The sequence below is a fragment of the Macaca nemestrina genome, chromosome 5 (genome assembly GCF_043159975.1).
Source record: "Macaca nemestrina isolate mMacNem1 chromosome 5, mMacNem.hap1, whole genome shotgun sequence".
NCBI lineage: Eukaryota > Metazoa > Chordata > Mammalia > Primates > Cercopithecidae > Macaca > Macaca nemestrina.
The window spans coordinates 71,656,838-71,678,530 of NC_092129.1; the positions used below are offsets into that span (position 1 = coordinate 71,656,838).

Consider the following 21,693-nt stretch of genomic DNA (forward strand, 5'->3'; position numbering starts at 1 on the left):
TTTCAATAACTTTTAGGGTACAATTGGTTTTTGGTTACATGAAGGAATAATATAGTGGTGAAGTCTCAGATTTTAGTGCACCTGTCACCCAATATTTAGTTTTTGATCCTTCACCTGTCTCTTACCCTCATCCTTCTGAGTCTCCAAAGTCCATCATACCATTCTATATGCCTTCATTGTACACATAGCTTAGCTCCCACTTATAAGTGAGAACATACAGTATTTAGTTTTCATTCCTGAATTACTTTGCTTAGAATAATGGCCTCCAGCTCCATCCAAATTGCTGCAAAAGACATTATTTCATTCTTTTTTACGACTGAGTAGTATTCCATGGTTGTATGTATATTACATTTTCTTTATCCACTCATTGGTCAGTGGCCACTTAGGTAGGGTCCATATCTTTGCAATTGTGAATTGTGCTGCTATAAATATCCGTGTGCAGATGTCTTTGAAATAATGACTTATTTTCCTTTGGGTAGACACCCAGTAGTGGGACTGTTGTATCAAATGGTAGATCTACTTTTAGTTCTTTAAGAAACCATATCTTTTTTTTTTTTTTTTTTTTTTTTTTTTTGAGACAGAACCTCGCTCTGACGCCCAGGCTGGAGTGCAGTGGCCTGATCTCGGCTCACTGCAAGCTCCACCTCCCGGGTTCACGCCATTCTCCTGCCTCAGCCTCCCCAGTAGCTGGGACTACAGGCGCCCGCCACCACGCCCGGCTAATTTTTTGTATTTTTAGTAGAGATGGGGTTTCACCATGTTAGCCAAGATGGTCTCGATTTCCTGACCTCGTGATCCGCCCGCCTCGGCCTCCCAAAGTGCTGGGATTACAGGCGTGAGCCACCGCGCCCGGCAAGAAACCATACCATTTTTCCGTAGAGGTTGTTTTAATTTACATTCTCACCAGCAGCTTATAAGCGTTCCCTTTACACCACTTCCATGCCAGTATCTATTGTTTTTTGACTTTTTAATAATGGCGATTTGGAGGGGTAAGGTGATATCTCATTGTGGTTTTAATTTGCATTTCCTTGATGATTAGTAATGTTGTGCATTTTTTCATGTGTATTACTCATTTGTATATTGTTTTGAGAAATATCTATTCATGTGATTTGCCCAATTTTTGATGGTATTGTCTTTTTCTTGCTGATTTGTTTGAGTTCCTTGTAGATTCTGAACACTAGTCCTTTGTCAGATGCATAGTTCGCAAATATTTTCTCCCATTCTGTGGGTTGTCTGTTTACTCTGATGATAATTTCTTTTGCTGTGCAGAAACTTTTTAGTTTAATTAGGTCCATTTATCTATTTTCATTTTTGTACATTTGCTCTTAGGGTCTTAGCAAAAAATTATTTTCCTAGGCCAATGTCCAGAGACCTTTTTCTAGTTTTTTTTCTAGAATTTGTATGGGGTTTCAGGTCTTAGATTTAAGTATTTGAGCCATCCTGAGTTGATTTTTGTATAAGGTGAGTGATAGAGGTCCAGCTTCATTCTTCTACATGTGACTATCCAGTTTTCCCAGCACCATTTATTAAACAGGATGTCTTTTCTCCAGTTGATGTTTTTGTATTCTTTGTCAAAGATCATTTGATCCTAAGTATTTGACTTTATTTCTTAGTTCTCTATTCTGTTCCATTGGTCTATGTATCAACTTTTATAACAGCATATCATGCTATGTTGGTAACTATAGCCTTGTAGTATAATTTGAAGTCAGATAATGTGATGCCTCAGATTGTTCTTCGTGCTTAGGATTGTTTTAGCTCTTTGGGGTCTTTTTTGGTTCCATGTGAATATTAGAATTGTTTTTTTTTCTAGTTCTGTGAAAAATGATGTTGGTATTTTGACAGTAATTGCATTGAATCTGTAGATTTCTTGGGGCAGTATTGTCATTTTCACAATATTGATTCTTCCAATCCGTGAGTGTTTCCATTTGTTTGTGTCATCTGTGATTTGTTTCAGCAGTGTTTTGTAGTTCTCTTTGTAGAGATCTTTCATCTCCTTGATTAAATATAGTCCTAGAATTTTTTTTGCAGTTATTGTAAAAGGAATCGAATTACCGATTTTATTCTCGGCTTGGTTGCTGTTGGTGTATAGCAGTGCTACTCACTTGTGTACACTGATTTTGTAACCTGAGACTTTATTGACTTTGTTTTTCAAATCTAAGAATTTTAGAGGAGTCTTTAGGGTTTTCTGGGTATCCAGTCATTTCATCAGCAAACAATGATAGTTTGACTTACTCTTTTCCAATTTGGATACCCCTTATTTCATTTTCTTGCCTGATTGTTGTGGCTAGGACTTCCAGTAATATATTTAAAAGAAGTGGTAAAAGTGAGCGTTCTTGTCTTGTTCCAGTTCTCAAGGGGAATGTTTTCAACCTTTCCCCATTCACTATGATGTTAGCTGTGGATCTGTCATATATGGCTTTTATTATTTTGAGGTATGTCCCTTCTATGACTAGTTTGTTGGACTTTTTATCATTAAGAGATGCTAGATTTTATCAAATGCTTTTTCTGCATTTATTGAGATGCCTATACAGCTTTTGTTTTTAATTCTGTTTGTGTGATGTATCACATTTATTGACTTGCATATGCTAAACCATCCCTGCATCCCTGCAATGAAACCCACTTGATTATGGTGTATTATCTTTTGATAAGCTGTTAGATTCAGTTTGCTGGTATTTTGTTGGGGGTCTTTGCATTTATGTTCATCAGGGATATTGACCTGTAGTTTTTTTGTTGTTGTTGTTATGTCATTTCCTAGTTTTTGTATCAGGTTGCCACTGGCTTCTCAGAATGAGTTAGGGTGGATTCCCTCTTTCTTAATCTTTTGGAATAGTTTCAGGAGGATTAAAACCAATTCTTCTTTGAAAGTCTGGTAGAATTCAGCTGTGAACCCATCTGGCCCTGGGCTTTTTTTGTTGGCAATTTTTCTATTACTGATTCAATTTTCACTGGTTGTTTTTAGTCTGTTCAGGGTTTCTATTTCTTCCTGATTTAACCTAGGAGAGTTGTGTGTTTCCAGAAATTTATCCCTTTCCTATAGATTTTCTAGTTTGTGCGCATAGAGGTGTACATAGCAGTCTTGAGTAATGTTTTGTATTTCTGTGGTGTTGGTTGTAGTGTCTCCACTATCATTTCTAATTGAGCTCATTTGAATCTTCTCTCTTCTTGGTCAATCTAGCAAATGGTCTATCAGTTTTGTTTATCTTTTTAAAGACCCAAGTTTTTTGTTTCATTTATCTTTTGTATTTTCTGTTAGTTTTTTCAATTTCATTCAGTTCAGCACCAATCTTTGTTATTTCTTTTCTCCTACTAGGTTTGGATTTGATTTGCTTTGGTTTCTCTAGTTCCTTAAGGTATGATGTTAGATTGTCAATTTGTGATTTGTCATACTTTTTGATGTAGGAATTTAGCACTATAAACTTTCCTCTTAGCACTGCTTTTGCTGTATCCTAGAGGTTTTGATAACTTGTATCACTATTACCATTCATTTCAAATAATTTTTAAATCTCCATCTTGAATTCATTGTTAATCTAAAAATCATTCAGGAGCATACTGTTTAATTGTCATGTGTTTGTTTAGTTTGGGGGTTCCTTTTGAAGTTGATTTCTAGTTTTATTTCACTGTGGTCTGAGAAGATACTTGAGGTAATGTTGACTTTTAAAAATTTTATTGAGACTTGTTTTGTGACTTATCATATGGTCTATCCTGGAGAATATTCTATGTGTTAATGAGAAGAATATATATTCTGCAGTTCTTTGGTCGAGTATTCTATAAATATGTGTTAGGTCCATTTGTTCTGAGTGTAGTTTAAATCCACTGTTTCTTTTTTTACTTTCTACCTCAATAATCTGTCTAGTGCTGTCAGTGAAGTGTTGAAGTACCCCACAATTATTTTGTTGCTGTCCATCTACTTTCTTAGGTCTAATAGAAACGTTTTATGAATCTGGAACCTCCAGAGTTATACACATATATATTGAGAATTGTAATATCTTCTTGTTGAATTTGTCCTTTTATCATTACTTAATGACCTCTTCTGTGTTTTTTTACATTGTTTCTTTAAAATCTGTTTTATCTGATGTAAGAATAGCTACTCTTGTTCACTTTTGGTTTCCATTTGCATGGAATATTTTTTCCACTCATGTATCTGGAGTTTATAAAATTCCTTAGGTGAGTCTCTTGAAGAAAGCAAACATTTTGGTTTGTCATTTTGTTATCCATTCTGCCAATCTGTATCTTTTAAGTGGAGCATTTAGGCCATTTATGTTCAAAGTTAATATTGAGATGAGAGGTTGTGTTCCAGTCATCATGTTGATTGTAACCTACTTTATTAGTTATGTTATTGTTTTATAGACCTTGTGAGTTTTATGCTTTCAAGAGGATCATATCTACCTTCTGTTTCAAGGTTTAGAATTCCTTTTAGCATTTCTTGTATGACTGGTCTGGTAGTAACAAATTCTCTCAGAATTTCTTTGTCTGAAAAGACTATTTCTCCTTCATTTATGAAATTTAGTTTTGCCGGATACAAAATTCTGGGTTGACAATTATTCTTTTTCAGGAGGCTAAAGATAGGACCCCAATCCCTTCTGGCTTGTAAGGTTTCTTTTGAGCTGTTCCAATTATTGAACAGTTCCCCACTCTGCACACCCATATCTGATATCCACCTTTGACATATACTAAAGTTCCTTCATGCTTTGGCTTGTTTCTGGACTCTATGGTATTTGTCAGTATGCTCATCTCTGTAAAAAGACCACACTGTCTAAAGTGATATAGCTTCATTGTAAGATCTGATATCTAGTAGGACAAATACTTTCTTCCTGTTTTTCTTCTTCAGATGTATCCTGCTAAGTGAGAAAGACACAAACATTTATTGTATTGTTCCACCACATATGTGCATCTATTTTCACACAACTTAACCTATAATTATTATTATTATTATCCCTATTAGGCTATGATCTCTTTGAGAGCACTGACTATATCTCATTCATCTGTGTTTTTCTTAGAGGGCACAAGATAGTGCCTTATCCATAATAGGGACTCTAGGAATGTTAGTTGAATGATTATTAGACAATGACAAATACCATTGGAGAATTGAGTTCTACTCTAAATATATGATCAATGACTAACAGAGTCACCTGGTGGACATGCAGGGAAATCTGACACTCAAGATTTTCTGAGCATCCATCATTCATTTCTAAATGGATTATTACCCTTCTCTTGAAAGGAAAAGTGTTCAGGAGTCTTTTGCAAAAATACTATTCGGAAGGTTAACAACATAGATAAAAAAGAAGTTTCTCTGCAGCCCTTAATCTCTATTCATATTGCTTCTATTGTTTCTAATGTTTCAATAGTAATTCCTCATGTTCTTAAAAACAACTCTTAAGTGCAGTGTTAAATTTAGTTTTCCTATGTTTATGTAAAATTGCAGCTAAGTAATTACTTATCCATTCAAAGAACAAATGTTTCACAAATAATATTCAAGGGATGTAGAAAAATCCAAGGATAAGAATTGTAATTTTTTATAACTCCCTAATACCTTAAATAAAATCATAGACAAGGGAGTCACAATAGGCTACTAAAGGGTATTGGGATATTGAAATTCCACTCTTACCCTAAGATGCTGGCACAATATAAAGGATGTGAAGCCATTTGGTCACATTTCTCAGATGATCATAATCAGATCCAGAATCCTGACCTATGTGAACTGTGACATTAAGTATAGGGTTCTCAGTAAGGTTCTATTGCACAATCACATTCCTGAACAATATTAACACTCCTAAGGGAAACACTCTTGCCCATATTGTCCCTTTGAAAAGCTCTAAAAGAATGCCTAGGATGCTCAGACCTTTAAATGATGCTCTTCATCTTAGTGTGGTCCTGAACAATAATATATACATGTAAAAAAATTAAATAACATTTGCCACAGCATATTTATAATTTCAGAATGATTTTATTTTATGTAATTCAGACTCTTGAAGAATTCAATATAAATAAATAATAAAGGTTAAATCAGAAACTGCTGTTCTATGCACCAGTTTCCCTACCTGTTAAATGAGAATGCTAAGATTTTTTTCTGAAATTCCTGCTAGCTTTAAGATCCCATAATTCTAACTATATCTGAATGAGTAGGGTACTTAAAACAGTAGTAGGATTGTCATGTCAAAAATATATGCTTTTTTTCTAGAATAATTTAGCCTGGCAGTTAAATGCCCATCAAGATTTCTGTATACTGTATTCTACTGTCAAGTATAACGGCAGATTGTAATGACACTTAGAATGACACATAAACTTCTTGAATATCCACATGAATATTCATATAAAGATTCCTTTACCCATCAAGAAAATAGCTTAATTCAGGAGGATATATCTAAATGGCCAGTTACATCAGGTAATCAAGAGAGTATGTATTTCAGTCTAACAACTCCCACATCCTAATGCTTATCTAGTATCTTTAGCTCATGCATATGCCTATACACATTCCAAATTGCCTGTTCATCTATGTCTAGCTTGATTTCTTCCAAAGCAGAGCTTGAGACAAGCTCTTGGGTGCATGTAGCTTACTAGGGAGGTGATCCCAGGTAGCAAGAATAAGGATGTGTGGAGAGAGAGATGGGGAAGGAGCAAAAGCTAACAAAGGATGTGCTACTGAGGGTTACTGTTATTGGCAACTGGAACTCAATCCCACTGGTGACCCTACAGGAACTCTATAAGACATGTGTAAAACATGCCTCAGAATCACCTGTCTCAGAATTACCCTAAGAATTTTAGGGTGGAGCATTTATTCATAGACTCCCATATCCATTGGTTGAGGGTCCCTTGGTACCACTAACTCCCCAAAACTTCAAAGCTGCTCTGTGCAACTTGTGCCTTTAATAAAAGCCCTGAGGCAGAAAGCCAGACAGATAACTACCAGTGCTTGAAGAAAGAAGCTGTCAGAGTATATGGGAATGTCTACCACTGATGTAGCTGAGATGAGACATGGGGTGCCAGAAGCATCTGCTACCTGGGAATCCAATTACATAAATGACTGATACAAAATTATTACCAGTTTGTTTTTCAACACACAATTCTTACAAAAGCTATTTGAGGGATCCCTGTACAAAATGAATGGAAATTAATTTTAAAGAGGTAAAAATCCTCTTTTAAAAACTTAGTTATCCAAGTAATAATGACTGTGCCGTTATTGCCAAGATACAAGTGATAAAGAAAAAAAGGGACTTTCAATTTTGGACTCTGTGTCTAGTGTGTTATCTAACGTCTTAAAGATTTTTTCCTGAATTCCTTTTTCCAAATTATGGTAAACATTATTGATAAATAATTTATGTTTATGAACTACTTACTGCTCTACTACTCTGAAATGAAAAAGAGATAAGCAAGAAAAAATATTTTATTATTTGACAATGTAGAAAATACACTTTCTAGCACACTGTTAATGTTGTTTTTCACTCTGCTGGTTCCACAGCACATAAAAACAACTCTGAACAGGTTGTTCTTGCTACAAATGATGGATGATGGATGATGTCAACAAGAATATGAAAAATGCCGCACTGGTTTCCAGCTTAATTTTCAACAAACAACTATATAAATACACAGATATGGACCAACATTTCTTTCTAAATGGAAGACAAACACTTAAAGTGAGGGATTTGGTAATTTGCAACTAGCGTCTTGTATACCATATAGATACAATGGTTAATCATGTTAAGTTACTGATGAAGTTCTTTACTCTTAATTGTCCGGTTGTTATTATAAACATAACGTTTTAAATGCACTAGGGATTTGCAAGAACAAGAAGGGAAATATATTCCTTGCACCTAGAAGTAGAAGTGCAAGCAGACCAGTGTTTCCAGTATACTACCCACCACAACAAATAACTTTCTTTCAGATGGGCAGCACATCTTAGCACTCTCAACTCCACAGTCCCCAAATTCCAAATGGAAACAATTTGACAAGTATGATAACATAAAAAAATTCTTACCAGCTTCTGCCCAGACAGGACCTCCAGAAGGGCAAGCAGTTTAACACCATCTTTCATGTCTTCAAAAAGATCATCCACCACCATTGGAGGTTTCCGCTGTAAAAGCAAAGAGGAATAAGTGCAGAAAATATCTCTTCCCTCTCTGTTTCTCTCTCTCTGTCTCTCTCTCTGTCTCACCTTTGTTGCTTATGGTGGTGCAATTTGTAGGAGAGGCTTCTATATACTTTAATTCTTTATTTTGGATTGAGTTGCCAATTGCCTTTTGATGACTGTGAGAATAAAACAATCCAGTGGAGATAAAACTCAATATTCAAAAACCTCAGAAGATTTAATGCTTGAGCCTTAATGTATGTACCAGCTTCTTTCTAGAAAGTGATTTTTGAAGGGCAGGATGTTGTGGGATAAGGCAAGGAAAAAAGGGTACTATCAACCTAAAAGATAGGAGAGAGATTATAGTGGGACATAAAAGCAGAGCAACAGCTGCATGGACCAACCTCAGCCTCACTCTGTGCAAGCCACACTACTGGGGCTTAACAAGGTGCAGCCCTTCTATAGGACATTCTCACCATAGCAACCTCATTAGCTCAGTGATCTGCTGGAGGAGCACTGTTGGCATAGCTAAGGTTGCAGGTTCAATCTTCCCGTGGGTTAGTTATTTGTTACGTTGTGTTTTACAGCCTGATGAATCTAGCAAAACTTCTTTCAGTGTGTCATTGAACCCAAAATATCATAAGCACAAGAGTACAGACAGATCAGTGCAAATCCATCACTGCTGCTGGAAAAATAAGCCAAAGCCCACATCTAATTCCTGGAGCATCTTTTTTTTTATGAAGGTTATTAAAATACTTAATATACTGGAATTCATCAAACATTGAATTAGGGTCTATCTTGGCTCAGAGAAAGTAAAGAAGCCATTGTGGCAATGTTGATGGTCTATAGAGGGGAGGTGTTCACTGATTTAGCACAGAATCAGAATTTGTTTTCCATTTAGCGTCTGATTTCAAACTTTATAGTTTTCTGATTCTTACTGAATCTTATTAAAGGCCTAATGCTCAATTCCTGACTTTCAATTGTCTTTCTTTCTTTAAAAAGGATGTGTTCTATCTAAGAGGTTTAACACCAAATGTTTGGTTGAAATGTGACTTTTTTTCTCTACCAACTGATGTAGAGCATTATATTTCTCTTACGACTGCATGAATTATAATGCCTGAGCAGTACAATTCTAATTTAAAATGTATTTTTCTCTCGTTATAAAATGAACAGTTGAACACATTTTGTTCTCATGCTGTGAAATGCTTGTTCAAAAATAACAGAGTTTTCATTTTGGATCATTCTCTTTCAAATTCCATCATTCACGCTGCTTCTTACTTATATAGCAAAAATGTAATAGTGACTTTCTATTCTAAGCACATAAATAAAATTAATCAGAATAAAAGAAGCCATTACAAAGAAAACTATTTGGTGCAAGAAGAATAAAAATTACTGTCTTAGCCATATACAGTCATTAAAAATGCAGTCTATCATTCAAAGTATCCACTTGTACCCAAATTCTTTAAATCAGGCAAAACAATGAGGAACAAGTTCATAAATGTTTGATATATTCAGTGAGCAAATGCAAATACAATTTTTCGTGCATTGTTACAAATAAGCAAAAAGTAAGGAAAGCAGGGAATTCTCATGAAATAATAAAGATTTCAAGAAATTTTACACCCAAAAATGATAAAATGCATGCCTTCATCTGTTTTGATTTAAAAAATACACAGGTGTCTGCCACTTTGAGGAACATGTCCTCTCACCTCACTTCTGCCTCTCTTCTTTCCCTCCTCTATTGCTACTCATGCTGCACATGCTTTCCTTTTTCCTCCAGCTGTTCCCTCCACAGGGCTCCAGAATTGGCCTTCCGATCAGCAGCAACAGCTGAACAGCTCAGCAGCCTACTGGCCCCTCTGCATGGGACATTGCCGATACCATTCTCTCCCTGATCTGTTCCTACCCAAAACTCTGTGACCAGACTGCCTAGTTCACAGGCCTTTCTCTTTCTTTCTCCTCTCTTCTTCCTAACTGTGGTCATTGACCACTCAATCCTGAGTCCTTTGTTCTTTACAATTTTTTTTCTGCTTATATATGACTCTTAAATCCAGGTAAGCGACCTCTCCTAAACTTTGTCAAACATGTGGCAGGCACTTCATATCTATTGCTGGCTTGCTGGCTGATTGATTGAATGAATGAATGAATGTAAATATTGTGTGAAACCAATAAACAGCTTTATTACACCAGAATAAAAAAAAATTAGTAATTATTGGACAAGTTTTGCCATCCCAGTTTGTATAAGGTATTGTTTATATACACCAAACAATCAATTAAGGGGAACTTTACTATGATGACTACCTCACATTTAATTTTTGGAACAATATTTTAATAGAAAATCTTTCAGCTAAAATATTTCTCCTGTCACATGTACAAATATCTATACCACCAATATGGTGACTTTGGTAAGACTTGGGTCACAGTGTTGAAGGTCAAAAAGGAGACTTAGAGATGCAGATAATTTATTGGATCTTGACTTAATGGAAAATACAGATAGACATCTATCAAGCACTTTTCAAGACCACAATGATCTTTATTTATTAATGGGAAATTGTGGTAAGCTCTCTTTTTTTTGTACAATATTTGAGGAAATTATATTCTCTGTTGGCCTTCCCAATCCTATTTAGCACGTTCTTCCATGGAAGCAAGACATGTTCATGCTGAATCCGAGGTGGTTCAAACAATGGGCCTTCTGACTTGGTGATGGGAGAGGGAGATGGGAGTGAACAAGAAGAGAAAGTAGTACTTTCTTCTGTGCCACCCCTTCTAGAAGCTTTCCTCAAACTAGATTTAAACTCGAAGTTCTGGCTCTAGAAGGGTTGCCTGGTCTCAAAATGTCTATCAACTCAGGGAAAACGCACAGGCCTCTGTTGCTGGAGAGTTGGCCTTCCCTGGCTACAGCCTTGGTTAACTCACGAGTGGAGCAGACCTCACAGCGTGCTTTCCTCCGTTTCTCCTCCTCCCCCTTTATTTTTGCCACAGGAGCCCCCTTGATAATATGTAATGCGATTCATTCCCTTCTCTTAGGACTTAATGGAGAGCAAATATTTCTTCCTGAACCTTATGAAATGTAGGGAGGCACAGTCATCTTTGATGTAACTTTTACTGATCATTTCCTATATTTTGGGAAAATAATTCATTCTCTAACATTGTGTATGTGTGTGTCTCTTTACCAGTCTATAGGTATCAGGATGTATTTAACATTAGGATGTATAAACACTGATCCGCCATCTGTTTCATATTTTTATTCATGAGAGGATAGCTATGTTTGCTGTGCTGCATGTCAATTTTATGTCCTGAGAAACAATTACATTCTGAAGGTGAAAAAGATTAAGAGAATAATTTGATGAAAAAATTGTACTCAAAATAACTATTTGGTATGTGATACAGTTTAGCTCTGTGTCCCCACCACCCAAATCTCATCTCGAATTATAATTCCCATGATCCCCACATGCCAAAGGAGGAACGTGGTGGGAGGTGAATTGGATTATGAGGGTGGCTTCCCCTATGGGTTCTCGAGACAGTGAGTGAATTCTCACAAGATCTGATGGTTTTTAAAGGGGCATGTTTTTCCTGTGCTCTCACTTCACTTCCCTCCTGCCGCCTTGTGAAGAAGATGTCTGTTTCCTCTTTGCTTTCTGCCACAATTGTAAGTTTCCTGAGCCATGTGGAACTGTGAGTCAATTAAACCTCTTTCCTTATATATTACCCAGTCTTGGGTATATCTTTATAGCAGTGTGAAAATGGACTAATACAGTACGAAACAAAAATTTCAGAAGTTCTCACGTTTAAATATTATATATGAAATAAAAATGTTGGTGCATAAAGGAATTATGACAAAACAGTCCTAGTATAGACTACATATAACATATGAATTCCAATATTCAGTAGATATTTCTATGGCTTAGATATTATTCAAATTTAGTAGGTGTTTAAGTAAGGATAAAAGGGGGAAGATAATAAAATAGGAAGAGAAGAAAAAAATGAATAAAATATTGTTAAACATCTAAATGTGCTGAGCACTATTATGTGGACTCCTACCTGCTATCTTATTTAATATTCACAGCCACTACCTACGGGAACACCACCCTCTCTTGAAAAGCAAAGAATCTGAATCTCAGAGACATTAAGTGACTGGGATTAGAGCCCAGGATTTTATACTTTGAGTCACCTTGTTAGACAGGAAGCTTAGTATAAAAACGATGGTATTAACGTTAATTTTTCCTGAATAATACACAAACTCATAAATGTAATCTGTATTTATTATCAATAGAAAAAGTATTGACTGATCAGCTGAAGTGCCTGCTACTCTACTAGAAACACTAACTTTATTAACTTCTAAATGTGGATTTAAGAAAGACTAAAAAAGTAATTAAGAGAAGCATCATATGTACCAACATATGTAACATATACTGGCATGGACACAAGCCAGCTCAAGTCACATCTGTGTCTCAATGTCCCCCAGTGGTCACAATTGTGCGACACTCTATCTTGTTATGTGAGTGACCTGAGCTGGGCCCATGATACTCTTGGGTCCAGAAGATGTCTGGGGTCACATTGTCCCATGGCAGTGACCTAGGAACTAGTGTCATCAGGTCATGCTGCTGAGGTCCCAAGAGCCATTCTGACTCTGTCTTTCTCACAACTGGGTTAGTCAGTGTGTTGGGGGTTCCCAAGAACACTTTCAGGATTGATGATTCACTAGAAGGACTCAGAACTCAGAAGTGCTACTGAACTCATGGTTACAGATTATGACAGCAAAAAGATACAGATTATAATCAGCAAAGCAGAAAGATTCATGCAGTGAAGTCCAGAAGAAACGATGCACAGGCTTTCAGAGGTGAGTGATCTTTCCCTTCCCAGGGGAGTCACATGAGGATGTACTTATTTTTCCCAGCAATGACATGTGACAACCCATGTGAAGTGTTCCCAACCAGGGAAGTTCCCCCAAGTCTTAGTGTCCAGGGTTTTTATTGGGGGGGGGGTCTATGACATAGGCAAGCAATATCCATGTGACTGACCTCAGCTACTCAGCTCCAGCTCTCTCCCACACCCTCAACCCCAGCAAAAAAAGCTATTAACCCAAATCACACTGTTAACATAAAAAGATCTGATCAAGGTGGTACAGCACGGCCAAGGCCCCAGGACACACAAAAACTGATGTTCACTCTAAATATAGTGTGGCTCAAGGTCTCAGGCATAGAAAACCACGCTATTGGGGCAGAATATTCCGAGGGCTCAGAGGTTGTCTCCCAGAAGCCAGCCAAGTCCATTCTTAAAGACAGGCCCTTCTGAGGAGCACAGAGTCTGAGCACCGCAGGCCTGCTGAGTTAAGTCCGTCTTACCCAGTTGGCTTTTCCTTCTTTTACTTTGAGACACCTAGTAGCCTTTCAATAGCTCTTTCTTCTTGGTTAAATCATCTAAAATTAATTTTATTTACTTGCAACAAAATGAGGCAAAACTGACATGTGTCTAATTTCTTAGTGTGTAAACACTATTCTGAGTGTAACAATTTAAATGTTAGTGTCTCCCCACTTCCACTTACGTAAGTGACCAAAAGTAAATTTGTTCTGTAAACCAGAAGTGCATATTTTCAGAAGAACCTAACCTAATTGTATTTTTTTTTTAAGGCTGGAGAGGCATATTTATTCTTGATAAATTTATATAATAAATTCTTAGAATATTTGATTCCAAACTGTATGTATGAATTGGCTTGACATAATAATTTAAATATAAACATAAGGGCAATTTAAACATTGGCAGTAATTTATATCAGTCAATTCAAGGTCAGTGACTGGAGAACTGTATTACGATAAACCCGAGGTCAAAAAAACTTTAGGAAGCAGCCCTGTAAAAACATATACATTTGTAGATCAGGGGCTAAAAATTTATGAATGAATACCATGAAGCAAAGGATGTACAACATCCATCACACATCTGTTTTTTTAAACAGCATGGTTCCAAAATGATACATCTCTTTACAAAGTAAACGTTACAGTATTAATAACTATAGAGACACTATCGGGATGAGCTCCAGATGCGCTGCTGACTTCCATCAAGCACCTGTGGTCCATCGCTTAAGGCATCCATCTTAATCCTGGGGCTTTAAGAACATCTTCTTTGCTTTAATCGGTTTTATGTCTCCATTTTCATCTTCTTCGTAATTGGCATGGTCTCTCTTTCTGGCAAACTTTTTCCCAATTGTCCCCACCAAGGTCTCATATCTTCTAGCCATCTCTTCATCTGACACATCAAGCTCCACTGTTTCATCTTCGACTTCTTCTGCTTTGTGCTTAGCATTCATCTGAAGCATCAATTTCTCAACGTCAGGATTAAATCCTCTGAATGACATTCTTCCATAGAGAGGATCTTCACATAGCAAGAAACTCTGCTCTTCTATTATGAAACTCTCTTTTTCTTTAAGCTCTGGCAAATCCAAGTACCAGTGATCTTCACTAATGATTTTCTTTTCTTCTTCTTCTAGTTGTTTCTTGGTTTCTGAGTCCAGTCCCCTTTGCATAAACTTCACGCGCAGCAGATTCTTGGACAGCTTTGTCTTTCGCTCGGCCACCATGGTGGCTTCCGCCCAGTGCCGCACTCCGGCCACAAACCTCACTCTGTATTTTTTTTTTTTTTTTTTTTTTACTAAAATAGTCCCCCTTTATGTGCAGTTTCAATTACCTAGGGTCAACTGTAGTCTGAAAATATTAAACAAAATTCCAGAAAGAAACAATTCATAAGTTTTAAATTGCACACTGTTCTGCATAGTGTGATGAAATCTTTTGTTGTTGTTGTTGTTGTTGTTGTTGTTGTTGTTGTTGTTGTTGTTTGAGACAGAGTCTCGCTCTGTTGCCCAGGCTGGAGTGCAGTGGTGCAATCTTGGCTCACTGCAACCTCCACCTCCCAGGTTCACACCATTCTCCTGCCTCAGCCTCCCAAGTAGCTGGAACTACAGGTGCCCACCACCACGCTGGCTAATTTTTTTGTATTTTTAGTAGAGACGGTGTTTCACTGTATTAGTCAGGATGGTCTCGATCTCCTGACCTCATGATCCACCCGCCTTGGCCTCCCAAAGTGCTGGCATTATGGGTGTGAGCCACCGTGCCCGGCCGTGTGATGAAATCTTACACTGTCCCTGTCTGGGACATGAATCATCCCTTTGCCTGGGGTTTTCATGCTGTCTACTCAACCTGACCCACCTGCTTGTCACTTCATAGTTGTCTAGGTTATCACATTTACTGCTGCGGTATCACAGTGCCTGTGTTCAAGTCATCCGTATTTTACTTAACAATGACCACAAAGTGCAAGTGTAGTGATGCTGGCAATTTGGATATGCTGACAAGATGCTGTAAAGTGCTTCCTTTAAGTGAAAAGATGAAAGTTCTCAATAAGAAAATGAAAAAAAAAAATCTGAGATTGCTAAGATCCATGGTAAGAATAAATCTTTTATTTGTGAAACTGTAAAAAAGGAAAATTGGCTGTCACACCTTAACAAAAGTTATGGCCAGAGTAAATGATAAGTGCTTAGTTAAAATGGAAAAGGCATTACATTTGTGGGTAGAGGACATGATCAGAAATGTGTTCTAGTGGACAGTGATCAAGTTCTGTACCATCTGTGGCTTCAGGCATCTACTGGGGATTGAGACATCCCTCTTTTGAATGTAGTTTAACTTTTTAATTTTTAAATGTGCTAAAATACACATAATATAAAATTTACCATGTTAGCCATTTTAAGCATACAGTTCAGTAGTGTTAAATATTTCCACATTGTTGTAAAACTGATCTCCACCATTTTAACTTTGCAAAATTGAAAATCTATACCCGTTAAACAACAACTAGCCATTCCCTCTGCCCTTCAGCCCCTGGCAACTACCATTCTATTTTCTTTTCAATGATTTTGACTACTCCAGATACCTCTTATAAGTAGAATTACACAGTATCTGTCATTTCATGACTGGCTTATTTCACTTAGTATTATGTCTTCAAGGTTCATCTGTGTTGTAGCAGGTGTCAGAATTCCATCCTTTTAAATGGCTGAATTATATTTCATCATATGTATATACCACATATTTTTTATCCATTTATCCATCAATGGACACCTGGGTTGTTTCCATTTTCTGGCTATTGTGATTAATGCTACTATGAGCATGAGTATTAATGTCTCCTCAAGACCCTGCTTTCAATTCTTTTGGATATACATCCCGAAGTGGAATTGCTGAACTACATGTTAATTCTATTTTTATTTTATTTTTTTAAGAATTGACATACCGTTTTCCATAGTGACTGCTTTGTGGAAGAATAAAAACCTACTTTGAAATATTACTAGCCTGTCATCACTTTATGAGGTACAAATTTCTACAAACCTTCTGCAATCTTAGAATCCCTATTGACCAATATCATGCAGCTATAAAGTAGATTTTCAGTATTAATAATTTAGTATTTAACAAAGAAAATGATAAAATCACCTGTCTCATGCCAGGACCATCTAGGTCCTCATTTGCCATCATCCATAATCACTTTTAGTCTTCTAGTAAATGCTTTTTCCTCTTGGGAAAAGAGCTCTCAAAACATTTTATCATCAAAAAAAGCTACATTATACTTTAAAATACTAAACACATATCCTATGGCTTAATATTTATGATTGCTGGGCACCTTGTGATACCAATAAAACTGAACCAGAAAATGCTTAGAACAGCGCATGCCACAGTTAAGTATTCACTTCAGTCGAGGCACACACAATATTGAGCACAGTCAGCGTTGCTCAACAGGATGAAGAGTCATGACCTGATATAGTGACAAAATTTTCTTCTGCAGAGCATATAGGGAGGTCCAAATGCAAGAGCTGACTCTCCATGTGCATTCTGTGCACCCTTGAAACCTCTGTGCACAAAACAACCCATAACTTCTAGAACCAGATAAACCACTACTTCTGGTTTATATAAGTTTCAGGTAGGAATTATTTCACAGGCTAAGAGATTGTATATGGAGAAAGATTCCCATCCCAGGGCCAGTCTGGAGTTTTTGCATGCTCTGATGATCATCTTCTGGGTAGAAACAGCAAGTTAAACAACAGCAATATAGAAGAGTGGGAAGGAAAAGAGGCTAACCAGCAGATTTGGAGCAAGTGACCTTCCCAAAGGTTGGCAAAGAACCTTTCACAGTAAAATGTATCAGAATGCCAACATGTCCTTGGGCCAGATCAAGTAAATCATGATTAAAACCACTGACAGTAGTCAAACAAAATTAATGTCCAATAGTTTTTGTCATTTTATTCAGAAAATCTAATTGAATGTTTCCAATATCTTCAAAACAAGATGTAGTAATTTAAAAATTGTACGTGTAATCTGCTTCTCTTTCACTCCCTTTATAACAGCACTATTGTGATCATTTTCCACTTCTGCTTAGCAAAGGTGGGAAGGTCATTCCCATTCTTTTTTATTTCCTGTGACAGATAGCATAATCCTTTCCACTTCCTCGATTATTTAATTCAATTCTGAAAAAATATACCAAAGGCAATAACTGCCCTCCAGCTCAGCTCTAAATCTGCTTGGAAAACTCAGCTCTTAACAATTTTCAGATGAAATAAAGTTTGTTTTACTATATAGTATAAAAGAAGCATATTCTCCAAGTTATTTATTTGGTACAAGTTGGGGTTACCCTTGACTCCTCTCTTTTGCTCACACTCAATATCTGATCCATCAACAAATCTTGTTGGCTTCATTTTCAAAATTCTTCCAGTATCCAACCACCTCTCATCACCTCCACTGCTACTATCTTACTCAAAGTCACCAGTACCTTGGCTGGATGGCTTCGATAACCTCTAACTTATCTGCCTCCTTCTGCTCTTGCTTCTTTTCAGTCTATGTTCAGCAGAAGAGGTTCTTGATCTTTACTGTCTCTCTCCCCCATTATAATAGATATAAACTTCATAATGAAATGGTTATTATTTTTTTTTCTGTTTTGGTCACTGCTACATTTTCAGCACCTATAATATTCCCTAGCTTATTAAACAGCATTTTAAAATATTTATTGAATAAATGTATGATAAATAAAATATATTTCTGATTAGGCATGGTGGCTTACACCTGTAATCCCAGCATTTTGGGAGGCTGAGATGGGTCAATTATTTGAGGTCAGGAGTTCAGGACCAGCCTGGCCAACATGGTAAAACCTCGTCTTTACTAAAAATACAAAAACTAGCTGGGCATGGTTGTGGGCACCTGTAATCCCAACTACTCAGGAGGCTGAGGCAGGAGAATCACTTGAACTCGGGAGGAAGAAGTTGCAGTGATCCCAGGCCATGCCACTGCACTCCAGCCTGGGCAACAGAGCAAGACTCCATGTCAAAAAAATAAATAAATGAATAAAATAATATATTTCTAAAGAAGGAACTTGGACAAATATTAATATTAGCAAAATGTTTATTAATCTGCATAAACTTTGTGAGATCTAGATCTTTGTTATCCATAAACTAATATATTCTATAAATGAATTAACAAATGCTATTCATTTTGAAATGGGGATTTTCCTTTGCAATGTTTCAATTACATATTTGGAAATAACTAATTCATTAGAATGTTTAGGATTAACAAATTAAAGTGGGTTTATTTTTTTCCCTAGCTTTATTAAGATATAGTTGACAAATAAAAATTGCATTTATTTGTTATACAAGATGATCTTTTGGTATGTGCATACAATGTGAAATGGTTAAATCAAGCTAATTAACATATCCATCATCTCACCTACTTATCGTAGCTTGAGAAAAACAACTAAAAAATTATTTGAGGGGTGAATTACTGCATTTACCTTTTCCTCTTTGCCTCTTTATCTTCCTGTCTGAGCTCATTAATAGTCTCACCAAAGTGTGTACAAGGAAACAGATGGGAGTAAAATTCTATTCAGAACATGTTTCCACATTATCTTTCAGCACTGCTGGTGGAAAGACAACTAAAGAAGATGAAAGCCACCACTAAAGTGATATTTTATGACTATAAAGATGTCATTTAAATTCACGATTAGCATGGATTTTTGTTTTTTAGAAAAAACACGGAAAATCCAAAATGTTCCTTTTGAAAGACAGCACGCATCTAACTTGGTATTAAAACAAAATGTGCTCTTAATGGAATCTGTTATAGGTTGAATTGTGCCTACTCACCAGAGATATGTTGAAATCTTAACCCCCCAAAATGCTGCAGAATGTGGCCTTATTTGGAAATAGAGTCTTTAGAGAGGTAATCAAGTTAAAAATGAGGTCATTAGCATGGGTCCTAATCCAGTATGACTAGTGTCCTCATACAGTGGGGAAATTTGGACACAGACATGCAGAGATTGAAACGATGCAGCTACCCAGAGACTTAGAAGGAGCCTGGCCTTCGAGCCTCCGGAACTCTGAGATAACAAATTTCTCCTTTTAAGCCACCCAGTATGTGGTACTTTGTTATGGCAATCCCAGCAATTAATGGGGAACCTAAATAATGTTTTATAAATTTTTTTTTTCCTGCAGTTTTTCTAAAAAGTGAGAAGATGCTCGTATCATGCCTGAGTTCATCCCAAAGATAGTATTTAAAATGTTCAGTGCCTTTTGTTGATGGCTCCATAAACTTACGGCTGGCAGAAGGATAAAGGACTGCTCATTGCATATTGGAAAGAAGCTCCATTTGTAGAAACACTAAAACATGGCTATTTGAGATCTATTTTTCCTCAAAGGGCTTAGTGACAAGCAATCTATTTATCTCACAGTCAAATACCATAAAGATTGAATCAAGGGTGTTTAAATAAAAATATAACATTCCATTCTATTTGATAAAATGAGAGAATATATGAAACTGCAAGCATCTGATAATAGAAAAAGTCAATATAAATATCAAGATTGCTTATATATGTCTAATTTAAAAATCTGACTTTTTACAAAGGGTTTTTTAAGATTGTACCATTTGGGTGGCTGAAGTACTAAATAACTACAACAGTCTATGAATCTTATATAAAACGTAGGAATTTTTTAAAGATAAATTTTAAAATGTGAAAGAAGCATTTTTAACTGTCAAATTTTAAATATATTCATCATAACATAACTTCTTTGCCTATGCAAGGACTATGCTGTTAGGCCTAAGACATCTGTGGTCATCAGGTGAGAATTCCTTCAAATTCAAGTCCATGCCACCTCTGTCTTCGTCTCTCTGCCTATCCCAAAGTTAGGCACAGCCACACCCACTTTCCTATTCCCAATGCTAGTCTCAGAGAAGGGGAGATATCTCTGCTCTGGAACAAACCTACACCCTCCACCTCTGCTCTTGATTTCTTCTCTCATTCTACCTCCTCGGGAGCCTTGTTCCTTCAGAATTCCATGCCTTGCCTTCTTTTTCAGCCTCTCCTTCTCTACAAGCTTTTGCTCATTCCCTTCTGTACAGATGTAGGCTCAAGATCACCCTTTTTTAAAACTTTTACCAAATCCAATGTTCTGCACCAGCTAATACTCTATCTCATGAACATGTAATATATATTAAGTGTACTAACATCCTTACCTCTCATTTACTCATCTGCTCACTAGAATCTAGTTTCTACTATAACATGGCCACTCCCAGTGGTAGCCAATGACTTCCAAACTGCCAAATCGAATAGTTCACCTTTACCGACTAATTTCTCCTTCTAAACTGAATTTCCTAGCTTTTCCCCCAAGCCTCTTGTATTCCCTATATCTGTGAATAATCTTAATCATTTGCTCAAGTCAGAAATCTACAAGTCATTCTTGATTCCTTCCCCTCCAAGATTCCAATTAATTACTCAGTTCTATCAAGTCCACTCCTAAACACCTTTTCATTCTATACACTTTTCTCCATTTCTCCACCACTACTTTAGTCCAAGCTGCCCTCACCTCTCATCTGACTTACTGCAAGTTCACTCCGTCTTCAGTCTTTCTTGTTCCTGCTCTAATTCAGGAGAGAGAGAGATATATATTCAGGGTCAGAATGATCACTTTATTCTCCTGCCTAACATTCTTTCATGTCTTCCACTGCCCATAACACAATGTCCAAACTATTGTAATGACTGGCCTTTGACCAGTTCTCAGTTTTCTCTGTTGCCACCCTGTTCTTGGTGATATGTTTTGGCTGTGTCCCCACCCAAATCTCATCTTGAATTGTAGTTCCCATAATCCTCACATGTCATGGGAGGGTCCCGATGAGAGGTAACTGAATCATGAGGGAGATTACCCTCATGCTGTTCTTGCGATAGTGAGTGAGTTCTCATGAGATCTGATGGTTTTATAAGGGGCTTTTCCCCTTTTGCTTGGCACGTCTCCTTCCTGCTACCACGTGAAGAAGGACACATTTGCTTCCGCTTCTGCCATGATTGTAAGTTTCCTGAGGCCTCCCCGGACATTTGGAATTGTCAGTCAATTCAACCTTTTTCCTTTATAAATCACCCAGTCTCACGTATGTCCTTATAGCAGCATGAGGACAGACTGTTACACCTGGAATCTACACTTTCAGATATTCTGAACTGCTTTCCTTCCTTTTCCTGTACCATGCTTTCTACCTCTCCACTTTTGAAAGCATTCATTCCTTTACCTACCCAACTCCAGGACCTTTCTCAGGCCCAGCTTAAATGTTTTCTCCTCTGAAAGTCTCTTGATGCCC

General features: G+C 36.9%; 1 protein-coding gene and 1 pseudogene across 15 annotated transcripts in view; both read right to left on the reverse strand.

Moving 5' to 3' along the window:
• Positions 1-21,693, reverse strand: part of LOC105489042 (spectrin repeat containing nuclear envelope protein 1) — a 536,331-nt gene that overhangs the window by 412,945 nt on the left and 101,693 nt on the right. For all 15 annotated transcript variants that reach the window (XM_011753636.2, XM_011753647.3, XM_011753641.2 and 12 more), the window contains one exon: positions 7,973-8,068. In XM_011753636.2, the coding sequence (XP_011751938.2) occupies positions 7,973-8,068 (96 nt within the window). The remainder of the gene's footprint in view (positions 1-7,972; positions 8,069-21,693) is intronic.
• On the reverse strand, positions 11,727-14,675 carry LOC139363062 (M-phase phosphoprotein 6 pseudogene; annotated as a pseudogene).